Here is a 23989-nt window from a genome sequence, read left to right on the forward strand (position 1 = left end):
GGTCATTATTTCAGTTACTCTGATACCGAAGGTATTATATTATATTGATTTTTCTACAATGTCGACAATTTCAAATCGATAAACACACATATCTCTCACAATTTGAAAGCTACAGTCATAAAAATTTGTTGGTAAGTTGTGGCATATGCCACGCCCACCTTCGTCGTCACCACTTACTATTTTGAGTTTGAACCATCAAGTTTGGTAGGTATATTATATATTGAGTACCTGAAAGTGTAAATCGATAAAACCGCAAATCTCTCACAATTTTATACACGGAGTCACCAAATTTGAACGTAGCTTGCTGGTATCCCAGGTCTAGGTCTCAACCGCTGTCGGCTTTTCGAACAAACCATTTAGAATTTTGAGACAACGACACCTCTTTTAAGATATATAGCATTCAAGGGCATTAGGTAACTGATTTCATTAATAAACCTAATTAGAAATTAGATTATATCCATAAATTCTTAAAATATGTGTTAATAAAAAGCTAAATAGCCGACCGTCACAAATCTGACCTAAAGTTAGGCTAACGGGAAAGAAATCTAATCTAATCTAATCTAATCTAATCTAATCTACTTCAAATCTACTTTATTTGATTAGACTTTATTTAGAGTTATTACATAGACTTAAGCTCAAACTAGTCACGTTTCTTTGTGCTTGGATCATATTGAACCTTGCGAAATATTCGTATTTTTGGCAGTGAATATGTCGAGATCGGCCAGATCGAACCACTCGGACTACTTATCATAAAATTATAAAATATCTACTGTGGATCAGCAGCATTTATTTTCTTCTAAGGCATCCTAACAAAACTAACTATAAGTGCGTGTTCTACTTTTTTAAATTTATTTATTTATTATTATTATTATTATACTAGTTTTCATAGAAAAGTACAAAAATTAAATACAATTATTTTATTGATGTTAAATTAACAAAATGTAATAACTATGGGTTTAAAACTAAAATGTTAGAAAGACCATGTTCTTAAAGCTGCTTGAATTTTGTCAAGAATTATTCAAGATCAGACTTATACTCTAAATGTGTTAGAAGTCCCAGCTTAAATTCGCATAAGTTTAAAAAACAGTAATAAAGTATATTTTATATAAATTTTTTATTATAATTTTTAAAAATGTTGTAATAAGTATACGTTTTTAAAAAGCAGACGATTTTATATCGTGTCGGCTATAATTATATTTGGTAAAAATTTATTTCGGCAATTTGTTCTTTCCCATTTCGGCGCTTTTGATACGTCTCCTTCTGTGTTTGGGAATAACTCTAAGAACCTCACACTCAATTTGAACCGGCATAGAGTTTTGTCTCCTGGGAGGCCATTTCAAGCTCATATTCGCTTTCTTTTGTACACGTCTCTCTAAAATGGGAAGAGTAAATGTTTTAAATTAGGGTATCTACACAAATGTATAATAATAAATAAAAATAATAATAAAAATAATTAATATATATTTCATGTCGACTAATTTATGGAGAAGGTTTCTATTAATCTTACTTCTAAGTTTGGTAAGTGTAGCTATTAAATTGCAGAAGATATAGGTCAAAAAATTTTTTTTCTCGGATTTTTTAAGGGTTACACTAGCAATATACCTTTCAGATTTGGTGAATAGCTTTCAAATTGTGTGAGATATATGGTCTTATCAATTTACACTAACAGGTGTATCGGTTTAGAAAGGCTGATTGGTCGTGGTCATCCAATATTTTATCGATATCTTAGGGGTAACATAATTTTAACATCATTTTAAAAATTGGTAACTCTAGCTTGCAAATTGTGGAAGATATGCGCATTTCAAATTTTTATGGCCGCATCCTCTCCATAGATTTGCGAATAGAAATTTTCTTGATTTTCTGGCCTCCTAGTGGCCGTAGCACTCGGACGGTGGCACTGTATCTTAGAGTGAAAAAAGTAACGTTCATACAAACGGATAGACGGACAGACAGGCAGATAGACAGCATGACGGACATTGCACAAAACCTATGATACCTTTGATATCAAAGTATAAAAATAATAAATATTTATAAAATATCTGGCGCTATTTTAATGCAAAATGATCCAAAATTTGTTGCGTGAATTGAGGAAAACTCAGAAAGAAAACCAGCCAACCAAAAAATAAATACATAAAAAAATAATAGTAATTAACTTAATAATAATAACAATTATAAAATTAATATTAATAACGAAACAATAATATATAATTTTACCATTTTGCTGTACTGCAATTGTATCCACAATTTTGCTTTCGATATTTTCATCATCTGGTGTGGAATTAGAATCCTTTTGTAGGGCATCTCCCCGTTGCAGTGTTTGTCGTTTAGCTGCCAAACTGCTCTCCAAACTGGCACTTTTGATGGCATTCTTCTGTTTCTGCTTCTTCTGTTTCTTGCTATGTAGACGATAAGCAGCTTGGATCTTCTTGGCAGCTTCTTCCTCAATAAATCGCTCCAATGATTCGCTGATGGCATCATTTCCAAATGAGGCCTTGGTTTCTTGGGTCGATGACTTTGTGCCAGCACTGGCGCGACGTAATCTTCGCCTAGTTAGGAATCCTCGTGCTCCCGCCTGGATCTTGGCAGCTGCTGAGACAATGGTGGATTCGGTTTCTGTGGATGTGTCCATGGCATCTGTCATTGCGGTATCTATGTGAAAATCGTCTGCGGCGATTTTGCTGGGATCATAATAATCGGAGTCAGCCTCCGACAGCGAGTACGCCATTATCTTTTTCCGAATGTTTTCCGATGTCTCAGCGTCCAAGCAGAAACTGTTGCCGCTATTTAACTCAGTGCCAAGATCAACGTCTTCATTTTCGATAAATTGAACCGCATCAACGATTGTCACCGACCGGAAAATACTTTGCGGATCATCGCCGGCGATTGTATAATGCCGTGATAATTGTGTCCGAGTAATTTCTGCCTCATTGGATACAATTCGATCTTCATCGGAGTTTCCAAATATTACGGACTCACTTTGAGCGGAACTCTCACGGCTTTCCTCACGTTGCATGCGATTGTATACGATCACATCACCATCCGGAACATCCAAAGAGGCTTGTTCTTGCAAGGAGCTCATGGGTCGAACAACGGTTTCATCTGAAATTTGCTCAACAATACGAGAGTCTTCTTTATCTTCTTTCTCTAGTTGTGCTGTCACGATCTCATCTGCTCCTGATAATGCTCCATTCTTCAGTACATTCAAATCAGTAGCAATTTCAGATTGCTCCTGATTGCTTTCTTTTCTTTTTTCAGTTTCATTGTCTGCATTATCCTCCTGATCAAGTGTAGTGCGTGAAATGGATTTCTTTATACATGGTAGCTCCTCAATTCCAGAGGAGAATTCGATCTCTCTGTTCAGAAATTCTTTCATTAAATCGAGAGTTGATACATCTGCCACTTGATAAAATAAATAAATAAATTTTAAAGCAAATTGTTTTTATATTTATATATTAATTTTACCGTCGGATTTCCTTTCACATGGTGCTTCCTCAACCCTAAGGGGCACTAGTCCTGAAGAGAAATCGATTTCTTTGTTCAGGAATTCCATTAGTATGTCTTTCAGGAAAAATATTAAAAATATGACAAATTTAAAAGAATTATATTTATATATGTATGTTTATTTTACCTTTGGGGAAAGAATCCGATTCTGAACGCGACAGAGCCTTATCTAAGCCGATTTCTACATCGCTTGTGGAACCTGCTAAATTATTAGAAGATCCATTATCGTTTTCAAATACTTTGGTTGGATATATGTCATTTTTAAGATTGCCAATATCAGTTCCCAAATTTGTTTCAAGTGTGCTATTATTTTGAGCACTTGCCGTAGTAGATTCTGTTTGTGCCTCAAATGCTTTTGGCTCGCTCGATTCTAGGATTATGGGTTGCGTGCCCACAAACCACTCAGATGACTTTGGTGCAGTTTTTGTCAAGAATCGCCTAAATGCCTTTTGAATTTTAGTGGCTGCAAGGTTTTCGCTTAATGGAGTTTTCGAATTCGGTGCCATATTGGAAGTTTCCAAATTTTGGCTTTCCTTACTCTTCTCGACCTCTGGCTCGCCTTGTCTTCGACGAGCTAAATAGTTTTTAAAGGCTCTCTGTATAATTGTTGCGCTTCTCATATGTTTTAATTGATCACCATCATCCAAATTTGTATTGATTTGATTGGATTCAGAGCTTTTATTTAAATTCTGAACGGCAGATTCATTTTCCGCATCAGCAACTTTAGTTTCCTGAATATCGATTTTAGTATTTTCGTTTTCTACTTCTACTTGAATTTCGGGAACATTATGTTCAGATTTTTGCACATTACTTCTGAATTCATTTGCAATTTCGTTTTCATTTAGCTCATGTATGGTTTGTAATTTTTGTGTTCCAAATTCTTGATAATTGAAATCAGTTGCAACTTCTTCAACTTCTTCTTCATCTTGTCCTGCTATTGAATCTCGTGGAGCTTCTTCTTTACCATCATTTTCTCCGTCATTTTGCACAGTTGTATTTTGGGCAGATTTTTTATTCTTGATTGTTGGCTGCTTAGAAGTTTTCTTGCCATCACTCGTTTCCTCAAGTGGAATGAAAAAGGATACTGATGGTTTTGGTATCACTTCATCATTTGATTCTACTTTCTTATCAAGTATGTCGCCACCTGCACTTTCAGCAGTTATAATTGGTTCTATTAGGCCCTTATTGTCTTGCTTAGACTTGATATTACTTTTTGTATCTGCATCATTGGTTCCTGTCTCCATATGAACCTCATACCACAATCCTGTATCGGAAGGGTCACTAAATGATTTAAGCTGTAGTTCAGCAATTGGTACGTTAATTAATCGGCCCGATGAATTATTTGGTATTTGTTTATCCTTAGCGACCTGCCCTTTTTTGGATTTATTTGTGGAACTTGTAATTTGTTTGCCAATTAGGGGTTTACTCAAAACTGTTGACGATCTGTTCTGCTAATGTGAAGAACATAATTTAGAATATGATATTACTTTAAAATCTTACCAGCATTTACTTCGGGACTTAACGAATCCAGCTTGACCACCTCGCTCGATTTATTTGTTGCTATTTAAACATGATTGAGTTTTAATTATATATTTAAACATTTTTGATGATGAACTTACGTATTTTATCCATAACTTCAACTTCTGTAGTATCTTTCATAATAGGGTTTTTCGATGGGCCATCTATTAAATAAATAAGATATTTATCACTAATCTATTTGCCAAATTATATGAGTCCGGATCTTAGAGTGTGGGTTTATATATACAGTAGTTATGTGAAATAATCATTTTGAGATAGGGAAAGTAGATAGTTGAGAGCTAGCATATTTTTGTATTGTACTCAATTGTGAAATGTGAGACTATATATTTCAGTTTTATCGATTTATATTATATATATTATTAATAAAAAGAATTAGTTATAATAATCAAATGTTATAATACTGATAATCAATGAACAATATCAACATGTTGAGGCTCGACTTAATCAGTCTCTAAACACTCTTAATGAACGATAATTAGTCAACACAGAAATATAACAAACTAAAAATAAATTAAGCTTAAAGTAAAATATAATATCTAAACTTTAATTTTAAAAAATAAATTTGATATATTTCAAGATTATACATTTGGTGCATGACTTTAATTTAATCTAGCTAAATTATAAAAAAAATTATATTACCTTTCGAGTCAATAGATTCAAGATTTTGTTTTTGGGTTTCATCGCTGTCATTATCCATTGGCGGTTTATCGACATCGGATACAGATATTTGTTCGTTTGTGCTTCCGTTTTTTGTCGATTTGCTTATAGGACTTTTGAAATTGTCGCTCTCCTTATTTTTCAAATCATTCCCAATCAAACGTTTGCCTCTTATAGCTTCGTCAGTGGAAGTTAATATAACGTTTTTTATTTTTTCATTATCATCTTCATCTGTTGGTTCACTTTGTTGCTCTTTTAAACTACTACTTAAGTTTTGTTCAATCATCTCAAGTTTTGATGGTTCATCCTCATATGGTTGTTTGATTTCCATTAATTTCGTATTATCAGAGTTGACTTCAGAATTTAAACTAGAACTTCTTGTAATGCTGCCATTATTCTCTTTTATTTCTTTATTTTCCTTTTCTATGCTCTTATTTTTGTCCTTTTCATTTAAACTACTGGCGTCACTCTTAATTTCTTTAGGATGATCTTCAGAGCTATCTGCAGCTCTTGAAGGTGATACTAAAATATTTGTATGTTCAGTATTTAAATCGATTTTAATTTCCTTTGATTCGTCGGATGGTTCTGCAGCTGTAAGTATTTCAGTGTCAGAAGGGGCGGCTGGATCCTTCAACTCCTTTTTCTTTTCTATGCTCTTATTTTTGTCATTTTCATTTGATCGACTGGCGTCACTTTTAATTTCTTTAGGATGATCTTCAGAACTATCTGCAGCTCTTGAAGGTGATACTAAAATATTTGTATGCTCAGTATTTAAATCAATTGTAATTTCTTTTGATTCGTCGGTGGTTCTGCAGCTGTGGTATTTCAGTGTCAGAAGGGGCGCTGGATCCTTCAACTCCTTTTTCTTTTCTATGCTCTTATTTTTGTCATTTTCATTTGATCGACTGGCGTCACTTTTAATTTCTTTAGGATGATCTTCAGAACTATCTGCATCTCTTAAGGATGATACTAAAATATTTGTATGTTCAGTATTTAAATCAATTGTAATTTCTTTTGATTCGTCGGATGGTTCTGTAGCTGTGAGTATTTCAGTGTCAGAAGGGGCGGCTGGATCCTTCAACTCCTTTTTCTTTTCTATGCTCTTATTTTTGTCCTTTTCATTTGAACTACTGGCGTCACTTTTAATTTCTTTAGGATGATCTTCAGAGCTATCTGCAGCTCTTGAAGGTGATACTAAAATATTTGTATGTTCAGTATTTAAATCAATTGTAATTTCTTTTGATTCGTCGGATGGTTCTGCAGCTGTGAGTATTTCAGTGTCAGAAGGGGCGGCTGGATCCTTCAACTCCTTTTTCTTTTCTATGCTCTTATTTTTGTCCTTCTCATTTGAACTACTGGCGTCACTTTTAATTTCTTTAGGATGATCTTCAGAACTATCAGCAGCTCTTGAAGGTGATACTAAAATATTTGTATGTTCAGTATTTAAATCAGTTGTAATTTCTTTTGATTCGTCGGATGGTTTCTGCACCTGTGAGTATTTCAGTGTCAGAAGGTGCAAGCGTATTCTCTAACTCCCTCAAATTACTACTTTGAATATGGGTTGGATTTGCGGTTGTTAAATTTGTGTCAGCTTCATCTGAGTTGTTCTCCATTTGACCATTTAAATCATTGTTGTCAACATCTTCTTTTATGCTCAGTTTTAATTTATCTTCTATTTCCTTATTTTTAGCAGTGTTATTATCTTCTATGTCAGATAAATTTGAAGTTGGAGCAATGATCTTCTGTTCTTCCTTTTGTACCATGTCTAAAGCGACCTGTTTTGGATTAATAACATCATCAGCAGTTTCAACGATTTTCTCTATAACTAATCCAATTAAATCTTGTTCGTTAGCTAGAGGTTTTTCCCCTATAATATTTGGGGGATCATACACCAATGCAACTCCACCGTCATCAGGTATAGTTACTATTTGGGTTTCTAAATCAGATAAGTTTCTTTCGTTTGTTATATTTTTATCGATACTTATGCCTTCGCTTAATATCTTCTTAGCATTCTCAGGTGAGGTATCCACATTTTTGATTGCTCTTTTGGTAACAACTTTATCGAAATCATCTTGCGATGGAAGGTTTCTCTCAAGTTCGATTTCATCTGGGATTATACTTTGAGATTTTATTTCTGTCTCAACAACGTTGCTTTGTTTATCTTGGAGTTCACCTTGAGTTAAGGTTGGAACTATTTCAGTTGAACTTGGAGATGAAGCAATAATCTGCTTGTCATCCACTTTTAAATTAGTTACGTCATCATCATTTTTTAAGATTTTCTCGGTCACTCTTTCAATTAAATCTCCTTCGTTAATTAAAGTCTGCTTCTCAGGCATATTTAAAGTATCACGCATTAAAGTAACTTCATCGTCTTTCGGCTTTGATAAATTCTGGGTCTCATCTCCAGCTATATCTTCTTTGTTTGTAATATTTTTATCGATATTCTTATTTTCGCTCAGTGTGTCTTCAGCATCCTCAGGTGTTAAATGTGCATCTTGCACATTTTTGCCTGCATTATTGGTGTTAACGGAATCAAAATCATTTTTCGATGAAAAACTTCTCTCAAGTTTGTCCTCAGGAATTGTACCTTCAGTTTTTATTTCTGTCTCAATACTATTATTTTGTTTTACTTGTGGTGTATCTTGATTTAAAGTTGAAATTATTTCAGAAGGATTTAAAGATGGGTCAACGGTCTGCTGATATTCTTTTGACGTTTCTTTAGAATCTTGGCTTAATATTTTGTCGGTGACTAATTCAACTAAATCTTGCTCTGTAGTTAAAATGTCTTCATCTGGAATATCTGTAGAATCAGGCTCTAACGTAACTTCATCGGCATTAAGTTTTGAGTTTTTCTGAGTCTCGACCTTAGCTATATCTTCGTTGTTATCGATATTTATATTTTCGCTCAATACATCTTCAGCATTATCAGTTGTGTCATTTTCCTTTTTGTTTTCTCTTATTGTAATAATTGAATCATCTGGCGATGGAATGCTTATTTCGAGGTCATCTTCAACTTGAAGTAAACTTTGAATTTCATCTTCTGTTCCAGAACCAATAGTTTGATTATTGGTATCTTGAGTTAAAATTGGAAATATTTCAGGTCGATTTGAAGATAAGGTCTGCTGATCTTCTTCTTTTGGCGTGTCCATAGAATCGAATGTTGGGATTTTCTCGGTAACTACTTCAATTAAATCTTGTTCGTTTGTTTGATTCTTTGACAAATTAAAAGCGTCAGGCACTATTGTTACTTCCTCGTCCTCCGGTTTCTCGGCTTTCTGGGCCTCTTTTCCAGCTATGTTTTCTTCGTTTGAAATATCAATCAATAGATCTCCAGCATGATCAAGTGTATCCTGTTCACTTTTGATTGATCTTTTAGTAATAACTGAATCTGAATCATTTTGTGCTGCAAGGCTTATCTCAAGTTCGTCTTCGACTGGAAGAGCACCTTTAGTTATCATTTCTGTTTCAATACTATGACTTTGTTTTTCTTGTAGTGTATCTTGAGTTGAAGTTGGAATTATTTCAGGTTGGTTTGGAGGTGGGGCAATGGTCTGCTGATCTTCTTTTGAATCGGATTTTACGATTTTCTCGGTGTCTACTTTAATTAAATTTTTTTCATTTGTTTGATCCTTTGACAAATTAAAAGAATCAGGCACCATCGTAATTTCCTCGTCCTCGGGTTTTGCGGCTTCCTTAGTCATTTCTTCAGCTACATTGTCTTCTTTTGAAATATCAATCAATAGATCTCCAGCATGATCGGGTTTCTGCTGTTCATTTATGATTGATCTTTTGGTAATAACTGAATCTGAATCATTTTGTGCTGCAAGGCTTATCTCAAGTTCGTCTTCAACTGGAAGAGCACCTTTAGTATTCATTTCTGTTTCAACACTATGACTTTGTTTTTCTTGCAGTGTATCTTGAGTTGAAGTTGGAATTATTTCAGGTTGGTTTGAAGATGATGCAATGGTCTGCTGATCTTCTTTCACCACCTCTGTTGAATCGTGTTTCAAATTAATAACATCATCATCAGTTTTTAAGATTTTCTCGGTCGCAAATCCAGTTAAATCTTGTTCGCTGGTTACAATTTTTTCTTCTGGCATAATTAAAGAATCATTCTCTTGTGTAACTCTATTTTCATCATCTGGCAAGGTTTTCTGGGTCTTAAATTTATTTTTTCTCAAAATCTGTTCTCTATTTCCAGGTGTGTCATGTGTATTTTCCATTTCACTTTTGGTATTTGCGGATTCAATATTATTTTCTGGCGAAAGACGTATCTCATAATCGCCTTCGGTTGAAAGTACACTATGAATTTTAATTGTTGTTCCAATACTATCTAATTCTGTGCTTCCCAGGCTTGTCGAGATTTTTGATTCTGTAAAAATAAAAATGATGTTATGCTTTTAATTAATGGACATAAAGAAATTAAAAACGGAATTTAGAATTAAGACTAATTTTTAATAAAATAAATAGAGGTGATACTACTAATTAAGGGGAGGAGATCATTATAATTGGAATATAAGATCTGAAATGGGGTAGCAACTTAAATTATAAGAAAATTTCTAGTACTTCTGATCAGAAATGTAAACTTATTTATCTGCTTAATTAAATAATGAATTAAATTATTTATTTAATGTCAATTAATATTACTCGTCTCAAAAATATACAAAAAGTTACAAAAAATTAAATTAAATTAAAAAAATATAAATTTAAAATATAAAAATTAAGATGTCTATAGATATTCAACAAAAATTCCGAAGAATCAATATCAATTTTGTTCCCAAAGGATTCATTATATTGTTTTCAAGAAAACTTGTTGATCACTGCAAACAGTTAAAATCGTCCCAGTCACTAGAAATTTTGGTAATAATTAATTTTTTACTTTCTAGTTATTATTTTTGGGATTTGTTATATAATAACAATTTTTCTTAAATATACTTTAAGACACCTTTTAGAAAACACTTGAAAGCTATAAGTGAACGAACAATTATTGGTCTGTGTATATTTTATCGAATTACCCTTCGAGGGTTGTGGAGGTTTTGATATGTCCTTTGATTAAGGACACGGATTTATACAAATAAGTCTAATGCCACTATATATTTTTTTCCAATAATTTAAAACGAATTTAAATGACTTCCATTGCTTACTTACTGGAATCATTCAACTCTGCTTCGAATTGATGCTGCTTTGCTTCGTTATTGACGCTTTCCAAAACCGTCTGCAGGCTTTTTATTTCCATCGAATTTGGGTCCATTATGTCTGGTGCAGTTGAAGTGAAAAAATATTTATTTAAATCTCATAATAAACACAAGAGCTTAAGATCCTAATTTTAATCATACTAAAAATTATTTTCTTAAAAAAGTTTGGGACAGAAACGGGTATTTTTTTGTCTCAATTTTAATGTGACCAGCGATATCGCCTATAAAAATATAGGAAAAAGAGGATTCTTGATATATTTTTTCTTAATTACTAAACTTTAAAATAAAATTATTGATAATTGAAAGAGAGCACTTTATAATTGAATACTGCACAGGGACTATTCTACTCATCACAGAGTGCTCCAAACGGATTACTAATAAAATATTCATTTTAATTCACTAGTTGCCGTGGCTTTGATACATTATGAAACGTACACTCAAAAAAAAAACGATATTAAATATATAATATAGTCATACTTTTGACACCGGAGGTAGCTCAACTTATTATTCAGAAATTATATTCCTAAAACGAACGGTTGTCTTTCTAAAAACCAGTCATTTTCTATTATTAAGTAGGGGGTAAATTATATAAATTTTAGAAAAAGTATGTCTAGATAAGGAATGCTTTTTTTGTATGCTTCTACCAAATTCTCACATTAGGTTTTTGTTACCTTACATTATAATTAAACATATGTATTTAAAATATTAAAATGAATTTAAGTGACTGCTTACGTACCGGAATTGTCCGACGTTGCTTCGAATTGATGCTGCTTTGCCTGGTTATTCACACTTTTTAAAACCGTTTGTAGACTTTTTATTTCCATCGAATTTTGGTCCATTATATCTTGTGTCGCTGATGTGAATAAAACTATTTGTTATATCTCATAATAAACGCAAGAACTTAAGATTCCTCGTAGAAAACATTTTTTCATCAATCCCTTTTTATATAGAAAGGAATTGGACTTTTTAAGAAATACATATAGGAACATATTTTTTTAGATTAAAATGTGCTTTAAATGTTTTAAGTTATTAAGTTTTGCCACTTTTGAGACTCCAAATTGGGAAATAAGTTTTCAGATTTCATATATTTGTCACCTACATTTTCTCAACTTCATAATACTCTTTTTATTAAATATATGCAATTGTTACTGTCTGTGAATTTTTAATACGTTTTAAAATCTCATCGCAAAGTACTTGAAAAAGAATAAGTAATTTTTAATTTACTATTATTTCTAGCTTTAGCACATATGACAATTGAATATTGGTAGCTCAAATTATTTTTATGCTTGTGTCATTCAAAAGCTAGATTTTTTCTATTCAAGTAGATTATTCTAAATTTTGGAAAGCAAGGAGTGTTTTTTAAAATATCTATACAAAATTCTCATATTAGCCTTTTTCAAACCTTAAATCAGAATTACACACAAGTATTTAAGGAATGTAGTTGTTCAATTTTCTCTAACTTTGCACTTTTACTTTTATAATTACATTTCTTGATAATAATAAGAATATCTAACAAAAAATTGTTTTCAGATTGTCTGTCAGATGTTCGAAATACATATTGCTATTGCATAGTGTTATTAGTAATTACCATTTCCATTAGAGATTATCGATTTTTCACTAGATTTTATAGCTTCAGTTACGTGCTGCTTCTGTTGGTTTTTATAGTCGTTCTCGACTTCCTCATCTTCATTTATGGTCTGTTGGTGGACTCCTTCCTCGTAATTGATGCCTCCCAACTCATTGTGCTCACCTGCCGACTCCGTCGAAAGTAGAGCCGTGGAGGCGGACGTATAGGAGCCAGCCTCGGAGGCATTGTCATTTATGTCATCGCTTTGCTCAAGTTCAGCATTTGTGTGTCTTCTGTCTTTGACCACCTTAACCATTCGTCGAAATGCTCTCTGAATAATTAATGCCGCTGTCGTAATTGAAACGCTGGTATCCAAAGGTAAAGACCCACTTTTAATTGGGGGTCGTTTCAACCTCTTCTTGGTCAAATATAGTCGACATTGTCGCTGTATAATATATATGGCACTTATATATTGAACAGAATTGTACTTTTCTACTGATGTGTTCGTAAGCTTCACAGTATTTTTAGCTCGTTTTTTCGATAAGTAACGTCGAAACTGTCTTTGAATCAGAGAAATTGCATTTAAGTAATCTGTATTTTTATATATATCTGTCGTTAGTAAATTGACCTTGGCAGATCTTTCCGCCTTTCGTTTTAAATAGTTGCGGTAATGTTTTTGTATAATGCATACTGCCCTCAAATTGTAATTATATTTATCGATCTCCAAGGTTTTGACAGATTGTTGACCTGTTTTTCCTTCTAAAACACGTCCACATGTGCATATCACCTTAGATTCTTGAGACCATTTTGCATTTTCTTTAGTGTATTTTTCATAGGCGGCATACTTCGTATAGTCAATCTTAGCTTTGCTAAGACGAAGTTTTTGAAAATATTTTCTTGCAAAGACAAGTAGATTTTCGGGATTTTCTTTAAGGACGGCTTTGATGAAGTTTTTAACTACATCCGTGAGATTTTCAGGTATAATGTAATGAACCAGTGACAATGGCACTTGTTGTCGAATGCGGTTTTTCATAATGATTTCATAAGTTTGCGGAGGTTCGTATTGAACCGTATTAGGGCGTGTTCTCATCGCCGCAATATTTTCAAAATAATGTGATGAGAATCCAAGAAGATCTTTTGGTTTTTCGCGTAAAACTTCTTTTGTATAGGCTTTCATCAAGTCGCGAAGACCTTCTGGTACTCTTGGTAAATTTATTGCTGTCATTTTTATTCTTCACAATTTTTATAAACACTCACGGCAAATGTTGAATCAATACTGGCGAAGAAAATCTCATTTTGTACCTGGATACCTTCGGAGGGCTTTGTTAGTCGTTTCCATGCTAACCTGAAGGTAGCCACAACAATTGAATTACTGGAATCACTCTGCTCACTGCTGACTCACTTTGAAAAGAGAGCAAAAGAGTGTTATTTAATTCATTTCATTGAAATCTATTATTTTTATAGGCGTCGAATGCAAATTACTTAAAGCAAATCGTCTTAGTAAGTCCTTAAGGATGCAATTTTGGACTTAGGGAATTGAATAATTCGTATGCCTTGGTAAGATTCTTGATACTCTACAAAATTAGTTTCATACTTACACTTTACATTATTTCAGAGTCAATTCTGTTTGATGCTGAAGCTGTATAAATTGCGCAAATTCACTACCTAAATTAAAATTGAGTTAAAAAAAAATAGAGAATTAAATGTATATCTCTCAAAAATAATGAAATAATTTTTTTTTATTTTCAAAAAATTGATCTAAATGCTATATTGTCTGTTAACACGAAATATTTTTATAAAATTTAAAAATGATAAACATTCTTAAAAAAAAATATATTATCTAAAATTTAAAAAAATAAGACAGAAAACTCACGAATTAAGGGTCGTACAATTTTTCAAATAAAATTATATAAATTTGTAAGCAACCTAAATTGTTTGTATATGTGGAATCTTAAAATACTAATGACTATGATAAAAATTTATGTAACAAAAATTTAATGTAACAATATGGTGTTCAGTTATAAAAAAAAACATATTTTTGGTACATTTTATAAAAATATACTTTCTGAACTGAGCGCAATTAAATTCTTAAATGTATTTTTTTAATTGTTTTTAATAATAAAATATTATGTATGTACTATTCATTATTATATTTTATTGCATTTTTTTTAATTGCACTTGTGTCTGGCTGATGCCCCATTAAATAAACATTGTCCAAAAGTGCAATATAATTTTCTTAGTTCATCCGACCGGAAATTTTTCTGCTTGATGACTAAATAAAAAGCAAACCTCCAAATTTTCAGGTGGTGAAAAAGCTATTACTTTTCAAATAAATTATTAATTATTATTACTTTTAATTTTATTTTTTATAATTTTTACTATAAGATATTACATCTATTCAATGGCATGTGTTTCTTTGCAAAAATAAACTGATATTTTTGTGTGACGCCTTTTCAGGAGACATCATTTAATTTTTTCAATCGGGGATTGAAACTGATCCCATTTAAAATATTTTGTGCACGATGCTTGCACCCAAATATGTACAATCGAATCGAATTCTGTAATATTTAAAAATATATGAACCGATTAGGTTTATTTTGATATAATACGCAGTAATGAAGATATGGCAGGTGATATTATTTAAATTGAATTATCCAGACAAATATCTGGAAAATTATGCAAGGGAAGTGACCAAGGAACCATAACATTACAAAGAAACATAATTGCCTTAATTACATATTGTGCTGTACAAAAATTAAAATGAAATATTTATGACCAAATTTGAATACCATCTAGGCAATTTCTCCACGTCAGATAAAGTGTTAAAATGGTGGGTTCTGTGCCAACTGGGGCATATTGGAATATTGATCGATTTATATTTCTCCAAATATTTTAAAACCAAATGGTAGATTGCTGGTGATACCTTCAGAGATGGGCGTATGGATTTTCCTTCATATAGGCATATTATCGAAAACACTCTTCAAAGACCTATTTCTCAATTTTATTTTCTGTGCCAGAAAGCAGTTTAGAAGCAAAATACGCCAATTAATGGATTTAATTAAAGTAATTGCCAAATCTTATTGAAAAACACGAGATATACAATTATTATTTAATATTATCTATTTTCTTCGATGCGACATAAGATAGGTATATCATCATGTCTAGCAATATCCGTTGAATTAGATAACACATTATTCTTTACAAAATCGTTCTTAAATTTTTTCCATTTGAGATTCCTCAGAAAATCATCGAATAAAGCTTCTCTCGATGGAATAATAACGTCTAAATAGACTGATCTCCGTTGCCATATATTTCCAGGATTTTGTTCCTTGTCCATTAAGAAGAATCTGGGAAGTAATAAGCACTGCACCGTATTTCGAGCCATTATCACACGATGTTGAATGTGTTCGCCTAATCCAAAAATTCCGCCAAATGTTATGGAACCAACATCTATAAAATGGCTTTCGTAGTTGTCCGACTACAATAAAAAAAATGCAAATAAATGTTACATAAGCTTTATTAGAAATATGAAAGACCTATAGAGAGCCCAAATTTCTCAGATCTTAAAGTTAAACTATTTTTGGATGAACGTGCTCTACCTTGAAAAAACTGAAACATTTTTAGCTTTGGTTAGTTCTCAATATGATACAGTCATTAATTTCTTCTTCATAAAATTTAATTTGACTATATTTGAGTCATGGTGAGAATTCCACATGGCAATTCTGTAATCATTCCTCATAATTTGAGAATCTACACATGAAATGTAATTCTATCAATATAATAAATTCCCTTCAAAAGGGCTAGTTGAACTATCTAACAGGATTTTACTGACTCAACTTATTGCCAGACTGTCAGCAAATCACGTGGAGGCTCAGATAAACTTAAATGAACGCGATCTGCTGATTAAATATGACTATTTATATTTCATATATATATGTATATTCATTTTGATTGAAAGGTGTTTTAAAATAAAAATTAAATTAAATTATAAAAAGTAAATATGCTTAATATATAAATTAAAATGAGTGGAAAGTAAATAAAATAAAGAATATAATAGTAATTTAAACTTGGGTCCAAATAGCGCTTCAACTTAAATTAGGATTGACACTAATCCAAGACACATTGAAATTTGTGCACGATTTGTGATGGGTACTCATTTGAGTACGAGCACTAAAGGGTATCTTCCGCTTGTCGACCTCCCTCGACTAGAGCACTTAACTTGTCACTTGTATAATCCATCATCGCTGACCTCAAATAGTGTATATATTTTCGCAAGTGAGCTCTTTGAGAACTCAATGACGCAAATGTCTATAGTAAAATAAGCTTATTCATTTTGAGGGCAGAGTGCTGGACAGCAAAGAGGCGAATTATTCCGTTCTTATTCATTTATTTAATGTCGACGAATATCAGCCGACAAAGAAAAATACAAAAAGTTAAAGATGAATTAAATTAAAAATAAAAGTTAATTTTTTAGTTTAAATTAAAAACTAAGAACAATTTTTTAGATATTATATTTATTTAGTAAAATATATTTAATCTGAATTAAAAAAGATGCAAGACAAGACAAGACTTTTAAAATTGAATTATGAAAGATCGAAATGAAAACATGACAATTAGTTAGGGAGGGAAAGTCAATAAGGAGGAGTCCACCGGTGAAAAGGTGAGTTATAATCTGATTTATGAAAAGTCAATTTACCTTTCCTATAAATAATAACATTTTGAAACTCACTGGTCTTCTTTCACTTAATTTTTTCAGATCGCCCTTCAATTAAATCCTAATTAACCATTTGAAAAGGCGTCACGCCCACCTAAATAAATCCCTTTTACACTGGAAATATATTATATTAGATGTAGCACGAGGAAACTCTTCATTCCCTCACCCAGTGACAAGACATAAGATGAAAATTAGGCCGATCCAGATGCGTATTCATTTGTTGCATCCTCTCTGAGACGTAGATCCGTTAAACGAGAAAAGTAAGTCAGAAAGGTGGACAGGATAGTAATAGAAAGTAATGTGCTGTGTAGGAGCTAAATAAGTTTTCAGAAAAATGTTTCACCTGTAAATGTAGATTGTGCAGTGTCTGTCTGTTTGTCCGTTTGAAAGCAACACCCATTCCGCAAATCAACTTATATGGTTAAGAATAAAAAGTTGCAAGAACTCGGTTAATATCTCGCATGCTGATTTGGTGGCCGTTTGGCTTGGGCCACTATGTAAGCCCTACCAGAAACTTTGGCTGCTTTTATTAGTGTGGTCTTCATCTGAAACATGATTCTCGGTCAACTTTGGTCGCCATACGTGAGGGGACAATGGGAGACTTGTGGCAGTCAAAACAAAATTATCTTTCTTTATAAAACTCACTTTACTTTATTCCCAGCAACTCTACTCTTCTCCTTCAAGCTTCTGATCACACCAATGATATTGATCGATATCGATATTATATGTTAAGTACATAGCATGAAAAGTTACAGATGTTATGTTACAGTCTTAGTGCTACACAAGTGGCCGGTTACAGACTGTTACTGTTATCCGCTAGCATGGCTATGCAAACTGTGCACAAGGTTTTGCCATTTGGCTCACATTGGGTTCAGGATATCAATGGCTTAACCATTTTATTTAGCAAATGAAGGGATATTTGCTCTGACTTTGTGGAAGGGACGATTTAAGAATCTTCTACTATGTTCAGTACCATGTACATTTTATTTGTACACTTGTCTGCATAGACTGGGCTCTGCTGACATACCTGAAGAGATTTGAATTATCCAATGTTGAAGTCACAATGCTGAATTGAATTGATTTATATTATTTTTAGATGATTTCGACAGCTTAACTGTTTTATATATTTGGCTAGGACAAATAATAATGATAATAAAGAACTCACCGCTTCACTTTCGTTTTTGCTGATCACATCCTCTGACTCTGAAGATTTGACGGTTTTCTTATTTGTACTCAAATCACTTTTAGTATGAAGAAACTCATTTTCCGATGTGTCTACTAGTTCGTGAACTGTTTTTCCATTTTTTTGAACCACCTATAAATATTGGATAACCCAAATTTTATTAAAAGCATATTGGCCTAGGTTTAGTTGTTACAATTACCCTAATATGTAGACACTGGAGTATTACACATTCACCGCTTAAAACAAAATGCACATTTGTGAGTGTTCCTTCGTCCCGGCTATAAATTGTATCCAAAGGATTAAATTGCCTCAGGGAGCATATTTTACACGCATGCGAAAGCTATAATAAGATTTTGGCTAGATGCCCAATAATGTTAATTTTTTATGAGGTTTTCTTACCTGATCCTCGTTGAGAAATTCAAAGTAGTCTAAAGCCCTAAAGGCTTTTTTCTTTTCATTCAAAATCTTCTGCATGTGTGGCCTTAGAGTACAAACATAGTTAAAAGCTCAGCAGTCACACAAAATATACGTTGAATTGGTAGCAACACCAAATGCAAAATAAATGGGAATGGAGTGCATCAATTCGTTTAAAGATTCCCAGCCAAAAAAAAAAAAACAGAAAACAAAAATAAGCACAATCGTTGCGAAGTGAAAGCAAAATTCAGATGGCTTGGGGGTCGAAAGGGTCTGTTTTGTTTGTGCCAACCTATATTTGCAGTGCGAAGTAGACGCCCCCTTGGCGAGAAGTGTGCGGGGGTGATGGAGGGGAAGGGGGCCATGTTTTGCTATTCATTTTGATTGAATCGAATTAGGACTTAACTTTGTTTATTTCTGATTAAATTGGCTGGTGCAGGCCTCTGCTTTTGGTCACGAAGCTTGAGAAATGCTCCGATTTAATATATATCGCGTGCTGACTCTATGTATTGAATTTGGATAAGACTACATACACATGCATATACTAAAATAAATACATACTTACATACCATGCAGATGCACAAACCACAATTTTCTAAACCAATTCTTTTTAAATCCTCAATGCAATATGAGACAACAATAAGAATTGTTATTTGGAGTGTCAAATGTGAATAGTGGACACAGACGACTCTTGATACTATTCAGGAATGCAATTTATAATACCCACTGCATAGTGTTTTTTTTTTTTTACTTACTTACTTCCATATCATTGCCAACAAACTACGATTTATGTACAATTCAATTCAGTGTTTTTTAACTATATATTTCTTCTGTATTAAATCTTGAAAATATATATTTTATTAAGGAAAGTTAAATCGATTTTTATAAAAGTTATGAGAGTATAGCCTCGTTTAGTCTCTTACATCATCGCATCTGTTTAGATAACTACGGATAACTTGTGTATAATATATGACGTAATTTCAATGCCATTAGGCATTTTTAAATTATCATTACCATACTGTGTCCAGTTGTAATCATACCAACTTTTCCCGTTACAATACCAAATAAAACATCGTAGTCGGAAAATCGTTGTCTCATAATAATAAATTTAAGAACACGCACTATCTACAAACGCATATTTTCCTTTTTGAGGAAGACAAAAAAATAAACATTTTTGTTCAGAGTTTCTCAATTTCTTATCAAAGATTTTTCCCAGATTGGCAAATAAATAATTTTCAATCATTTTTTCGTATTATATTTTTGTTTTTTTGTTGGTTGCTGTATTTAATTAATGTAAATATATTTAGTGTTAATTATGTACAATACAATAGTTTGAAGTAGAAGATTGAGATTGAGGGTGTCAAAGAATACTTCGAAAATATTTGGAAATACTAAGAATCTGAGCACCAGTAATCCTCTTTTTTTTTAGATATGGAGGTGGCTTATATAGACGCATGTATAAGAATTGATTAAAGGTAAATTTCCTAAAACATTAAGAAACTTTTAATTGTTTGATTATAATCAAGCGTCAAATAATTAAATAGGATATTTAAGATAATTTAGTTAATAATTTATAATCTAAAAGAAGATTCTCCAGACTTGGAGGGAGGAAGGATTATCTTTTACGTTCGTTATAACTTCCAGCGAAATTCAACCTGAGTAAAGGTAAACACATATGCTTCTTGCCCGGCACAATATTAACAATTCAAGAAAAAATAATAATTGTTATGGTTAACCGCCAATTGGCGCATATTTCAAATTTGCATCTCAACTGTTACCCATTTAAACAAAATAAAATCCAGATAAATATATCGGAAATACCAAAAATATACCACAAATCTTAAATCTAATCGATTTCTTCTGTTGCGCAACATACCCGTAATCGATTGCTTCAATGTTATCGACCATTTGATAATAACAGAGCATTTACAGCACCGTAAGGAAGCGGCGAATGCAAATATTTTACTAAAATGTATTTTAAAAATGTTCAAAGCAAATGGTGTCCGTGTTGCACCAAAAATTTAAGAAGTAAAAATAAAGCCGAAATCTTAAAAAATGTAGATATCAATTAATAAATTTGCACTTTCAACTTAATTTGATTAATTTAAAAAAAATCGCTATTGAGAGTATTGGTTTTGCGCAATAATAATAATAATAACCAACGTATTTCTATTTCTAGCTCTATTTCTACAAGTTCAGCGATTGCAATTGAAGCATGTATGTCTTCCAAAAAGAATCATAATCGGACTATATTAAAAAAAGTAATTAAAAATATCTCACATCACATGTAAGAGTTTATAAGCGCCAATGCCGTTTAATGTATGTTTATAAGTTTATGTACATATATATTGTATATTTTAACAATTTAAATAAATATCCTATTAAATAAATATCAGGGATTTTATCTGTATAAGCAAAAAAAAGAAAAACAAAACATTGTATGATTAAACGATTCCGTAAAACATTTTAAATTAATTACAGAAATGTATTAAAATATTTAGAGCTTTAACATAACAGATATCGCCTAAATTTAAAATAACGGATAGTTGTGCAACAAAGTGCTGCAGCTGCGCAATTCGATTTCTAGCATGTGTGGTGAGAAAGTAATATTTAAATACGCGCCAAAAGACAGAATGTGTAACTTTAAAGAAGAAGACAACAGCTGATTCATAGTGAATGGTTAATACGTAAATAGTTTCATTTTACTTTGTCAATGTAGTAAAAACTTAGTAGCAATTGTGATTTAAATAAATAGTTTAATTTTAACAAAAAGCATCAGTAAAATGGAGTCAAATTCAAATGAGGAAGAACGAGACAAATTAAACACTGAAGATAAGGTAAGTAAGCAATGAAATCGAAATTATTGTGGCATAATAGAAAACTTTCACATTTCGCAGCTGTCAGAAAAGTCCACTAAAATGTCTTCACTTACCTTGGGCACAATACCAATAAAAGCAGTTATGCTTTTCTTGACAGCAACTGTGCTGACAGCCGTACTTGTTGAACTACTGCCATATTACACTAAAATCATAAATAAGAATAACACAACAGACACAGAAATTATGCCAAATCGCAGACGAACTTATTCAGTTTATAGCAATAGTCCAACGGAGGAGCATTTGGTGCATGTTTTGGATTTGCTTCAAAGGTTTGGCTATGAAAGAGTTGAGCTGGCAAATGGTGACTGGGACCTATTGTGGGCCCATGATTATCCATTCACGCGGAATCCCAGCCTAAAGCAGTTGGGCGATCATCAGCTGGTTAACCATTTACCCGGCTGTGGATATTTAACCAATAAAGTCGATTTGTGCACGACGCGCTTGCCCTTTTTGCCTCGCGCTTTCCGGCTGCCGGGTCAGCGGGATGAGTTTCTGGAATATGCAGCAGCGCATCCGGACGTACTCTTTGTGCAGAAGCACAACGAACACAGGCACATCAAAGTGAAGGCTCCCAATGATATTGATCTCAAGTCGAATAAGTCGTTTGTCCAGGAATTCATTCAGCGACCATTTTTAGTGGATGGATTTAAGTTTGACATTGGCGTTTATGTTGTGATCACATCTGTGAATCCACTGCGCGTCTATATCTACAATGGGGATGTCCTCTTTCGTTACTGTCCTGTCAAGTACTATCCTTTCGATGCCGAGAACCAGGATAAATACGTTGTTGCAGATGATTATTTGCCCAGCTGGGAAGTTCCTTCGCTACGAAAATATTATAATAGCTACGGGGGAAGTATGCGTACCTCTTTTGAGGCCTATGTCCGAGATCAGCACAAGGATCCATCCCAAATATGGACACAAGTCGAGCATATTATACGCACAACTATTCTATCGAAAGAACAGGATATAACTAATAGTCTACGTGCTTATAAGACGCACAAGTTTTTCGATCTATTGCGGTTCGATCTGTTTATTGATGAGGACCTCAAGGTGTACCTCATGGAGGCCAATATGTCCCCGAATCTTTCATCCGCCCATTTCAAGCCAAACGCACTTTTGTACGAACAGGTGCTTTACAGTGCCCTCAACTTGGTCGGCATTCGACCTGTGACAGACTCTGGAACTGGTAGCAGCAAGTATGTAATAAAAATTAAAACAATTATATTTACTCACACTTATAATTATTATTATATTTACTGCATTTTTATTACAGGCTCTCTGAAATTGTGACTGCTGATAAAAATTTGGCAACGGGGCTCAATAATTGTGCAAATAACGATTGCAACAAATCATGCAACAAGGCAGAGTGCAGCTTGTGTGTGCCTTGTTTGAGTGGCACGGAATATGAAATGCTTCGGAGTGCACACGATGAGCACCTGCATCGCATCGATATGAAGCGCATCTTCCCCAAGCCAATAGTAAATATTATTTCATGCTGCTAAAGTCTCTTTTTTAATCATTCTGTATTTTCAGCATAATTTTGGGACATTTGATATTGATGTTGAAACTAGAAATATGACGAAAAGAAATGCTTGGATATCTCGTTGGTTCTACAATAAATGTGAATATGACCGTAACTGGTGCACGTGACACCATCCGTTCTTACGGCGGATCACAAGACAACTGAAATATTAATTTGTTAATGACAATTTAAAATTTAAACGAAGACTGGAAGAAGAAAGCAATGACAAAATTAGCTTAATATATATGGGAGTTCTATTTTGACCCAAAACAGTAATAAAAATCATATCAAAGTGCTCGAATTGAGAGTGTACGACTAGGGGATACCCCCTACTCAGCCATAGCCTGTCATATAGAAAAATTGTATAATTTAACACAAGTTAAACTAACAGTTTCATATTCACTACGTGGTTTGTGGGTCTTTTACATATTTTTGTCTATCTGTTCTGATGAACGCAACCTTTTTCGAATTCTTTAAAGCTTGAGAGCTTGAAATATTTACTTATCCAAAGTATTTAGCTTGATAGCCAATACTTTTCCCATAGTTTTAAAGTTCTACTCAATACCATATTTATTTGTTATTCATTTTTTTTAATATGGACAATAATCTGTGAACTCAAATTGTAATATAATTTTAGATATTGAGCTTTAAAATAAATATAACAATTTTTAAATTAAACATACAAATCAAAGTGTACTTATTAAATAAATAAATCTGCGAAAATGTATGATTCTGTCTAAGAAATGTACATCAAATAGTTTAGATAGCGGGAGAGATGAGATATAGACAGTTTAAGGACGAACCAATTACTAAAT

General features: G+C 32.8%; 4 protein-coding genes across 4 annotated transcripts; 1 reads left to right on the top strand and 3 right to left on the bottom strand.

Annotated features, from left to right (window-relative positions):
- Positions 1-1143: 1143 nt before the first annotated feature.
- Positions 1144-10952, bottom strand: LOC6563547 (interaptin). The gene is made up of 9 exons (XM_043215785.1): positions 10846-10952; positions 8518-10069; positions 5680-6431; positions 5121-5183; positions 5002-5061; positions 3629-3703; positions 3463-3558; positions 2215-3393; positions 1144-1372 (listed from the first exon to the last, which is right to left on the bottom strand). The coding sequence occupies exons 1-9, from the start codon at positions 10946-10948 to the stop codon at positions 1209-1211; spliced, it is 4044 nt and encodes a 1347-aa protein (XP_043071720.1). The 5' UTR covers positions 10949-10952; the 3' UTR covers positions 1144-1208.
- Positions 10953-12469: 1517 nt separating this feature from the next.
- On the bottom strand, positions 12470-13492 carry LOC122322712. Its single transcript, XM_043215786.1, has one exon. It carries the CDS (start codon positions 13490-13492, stop codon positions 12470-12472), a length of 1023 nt encoding a protein of 340 aa, XP_043071721.1.
- Positions 13493-15574: 2082 nt separating this feature from the next.
- On the bottom strand, positions 15575-18830 carry LOC6563546. Its single transcript, XM_032737030.1, has 4 exons — positions 18756-18830; positions 18556-18696; positions 18339-18488; positions 15575-15937 (listed from the first exon to the last, which is right to left on the bottom strand). Exons 1-4 carry the CDS (start codon positions 18828-18830, stop codon positions 15575-15577), a joined length of 729 nt encoding a protein of 242 aa, XP_032592921.1.
- Positions 18831-21525: 2695 nt separating this feature from the next.
- On the top strand, positions 21526-23475 carry LOC6563545 (probable tubulin polyglutamylase ttll-15). The gene is made up of 4 exons (XM_001990761.3): positions 21526-21607; positions 21668-22848; positions 22926-23130; positions 23186-23475. Exons 1-4 carry the CDS (start codon positions 21554-21556, stop codon positions 23300-23302), a joined length of 1557 nt encoding a protein of 518 aa, XP_001990797.2. The 5' UTR covers positions 21526-21553; the 3' UTR covers positions 23303-23475.
- Positions 23476-23989: the final 514 nt, after the last annotated feature.

This window comes from Drosophila grimshawi, unplaced genomic scaffold, assembly GCF_018153295.1.
Source record: "Drosophila grimshawi isolate 15287-2541.00 unplaced genomic scaffold, ASM1815329v1 contig_59, whole genome shotgun sequence".
NCBI lineage: Eukaryota > Metazoa > Arthropoda > Insecta > Diptera > Drosophilidae > Drosophila > Drosophila grimshawi.

Coding starts and splice junctions, on each gene's coding strand:
- LOC6563545 (XM_001990761.3), top strand. CDS start 21,554: ATGGAGTCAAATTCAAATGAGGAAGAACGAGACAAATTAAACACTGAA. Junction 22,849..22,925: donor TCTGGAACTGGTAGCAGCAA/GTATGTAATAAA, acceptor TTTTTATTACAG/GCTCTCTGAAATTGTGACTG. Junction 23,131..23,185: donor GCATCTTCCCCAAGCCAATA/GTAAATATTATT, acceptor CTGTATTTTCAG/CATAATTTTGGGACATTTGA.
- LOC6563546 (XM_032737030.1), bottom strand. CDS start 18,830: ATGCAGAAGATTTTGAATGAAAAGAAAAAAGCCTTTAGGGCTTTAGAC. Junction 18,489..18,555: donor TCCAGTGTCTACATATTAGG/GTAATTGTAACA, acceptor CAATATTTATAG/GTGGTTCAAAAAAATGGAAA. Junction 15,938..18,338: donor GCAAAAACGAAAGTGAAGCG/GTGAGTTCTTTA, acceptor TTTTTATTGTAG/TCGGACAACTACGAAAGCCA.
- LOC122322712 (XM_043215786.1), bottom strand. CDS start 13,492: ATGAAAAACCGCATTCGACAACAAGTGCCATTGTCACTGGTTCATTAC.
- LOC6563547 (XM_043215785.1), bottom strand. CDS start 10,948: ATGGACCCAAATTCGATGGAAATAAAAAGCCTGCAGACGGTTTTGGAA. Junction 3,394..3,462: donor ATGTGAAAGGAAATCCGACG/GTAAAATTAATA, acceptor ATCAAGTGGCAG/ATGTATCAACTCTCGATTTA. Junction 1,373..2,214: donor AATTGCAGTACAGCAAAATG/GTAAAATTATAT, acceptor TTCCCATTTTAG/AGAGACGTGTACAAAAGAAA.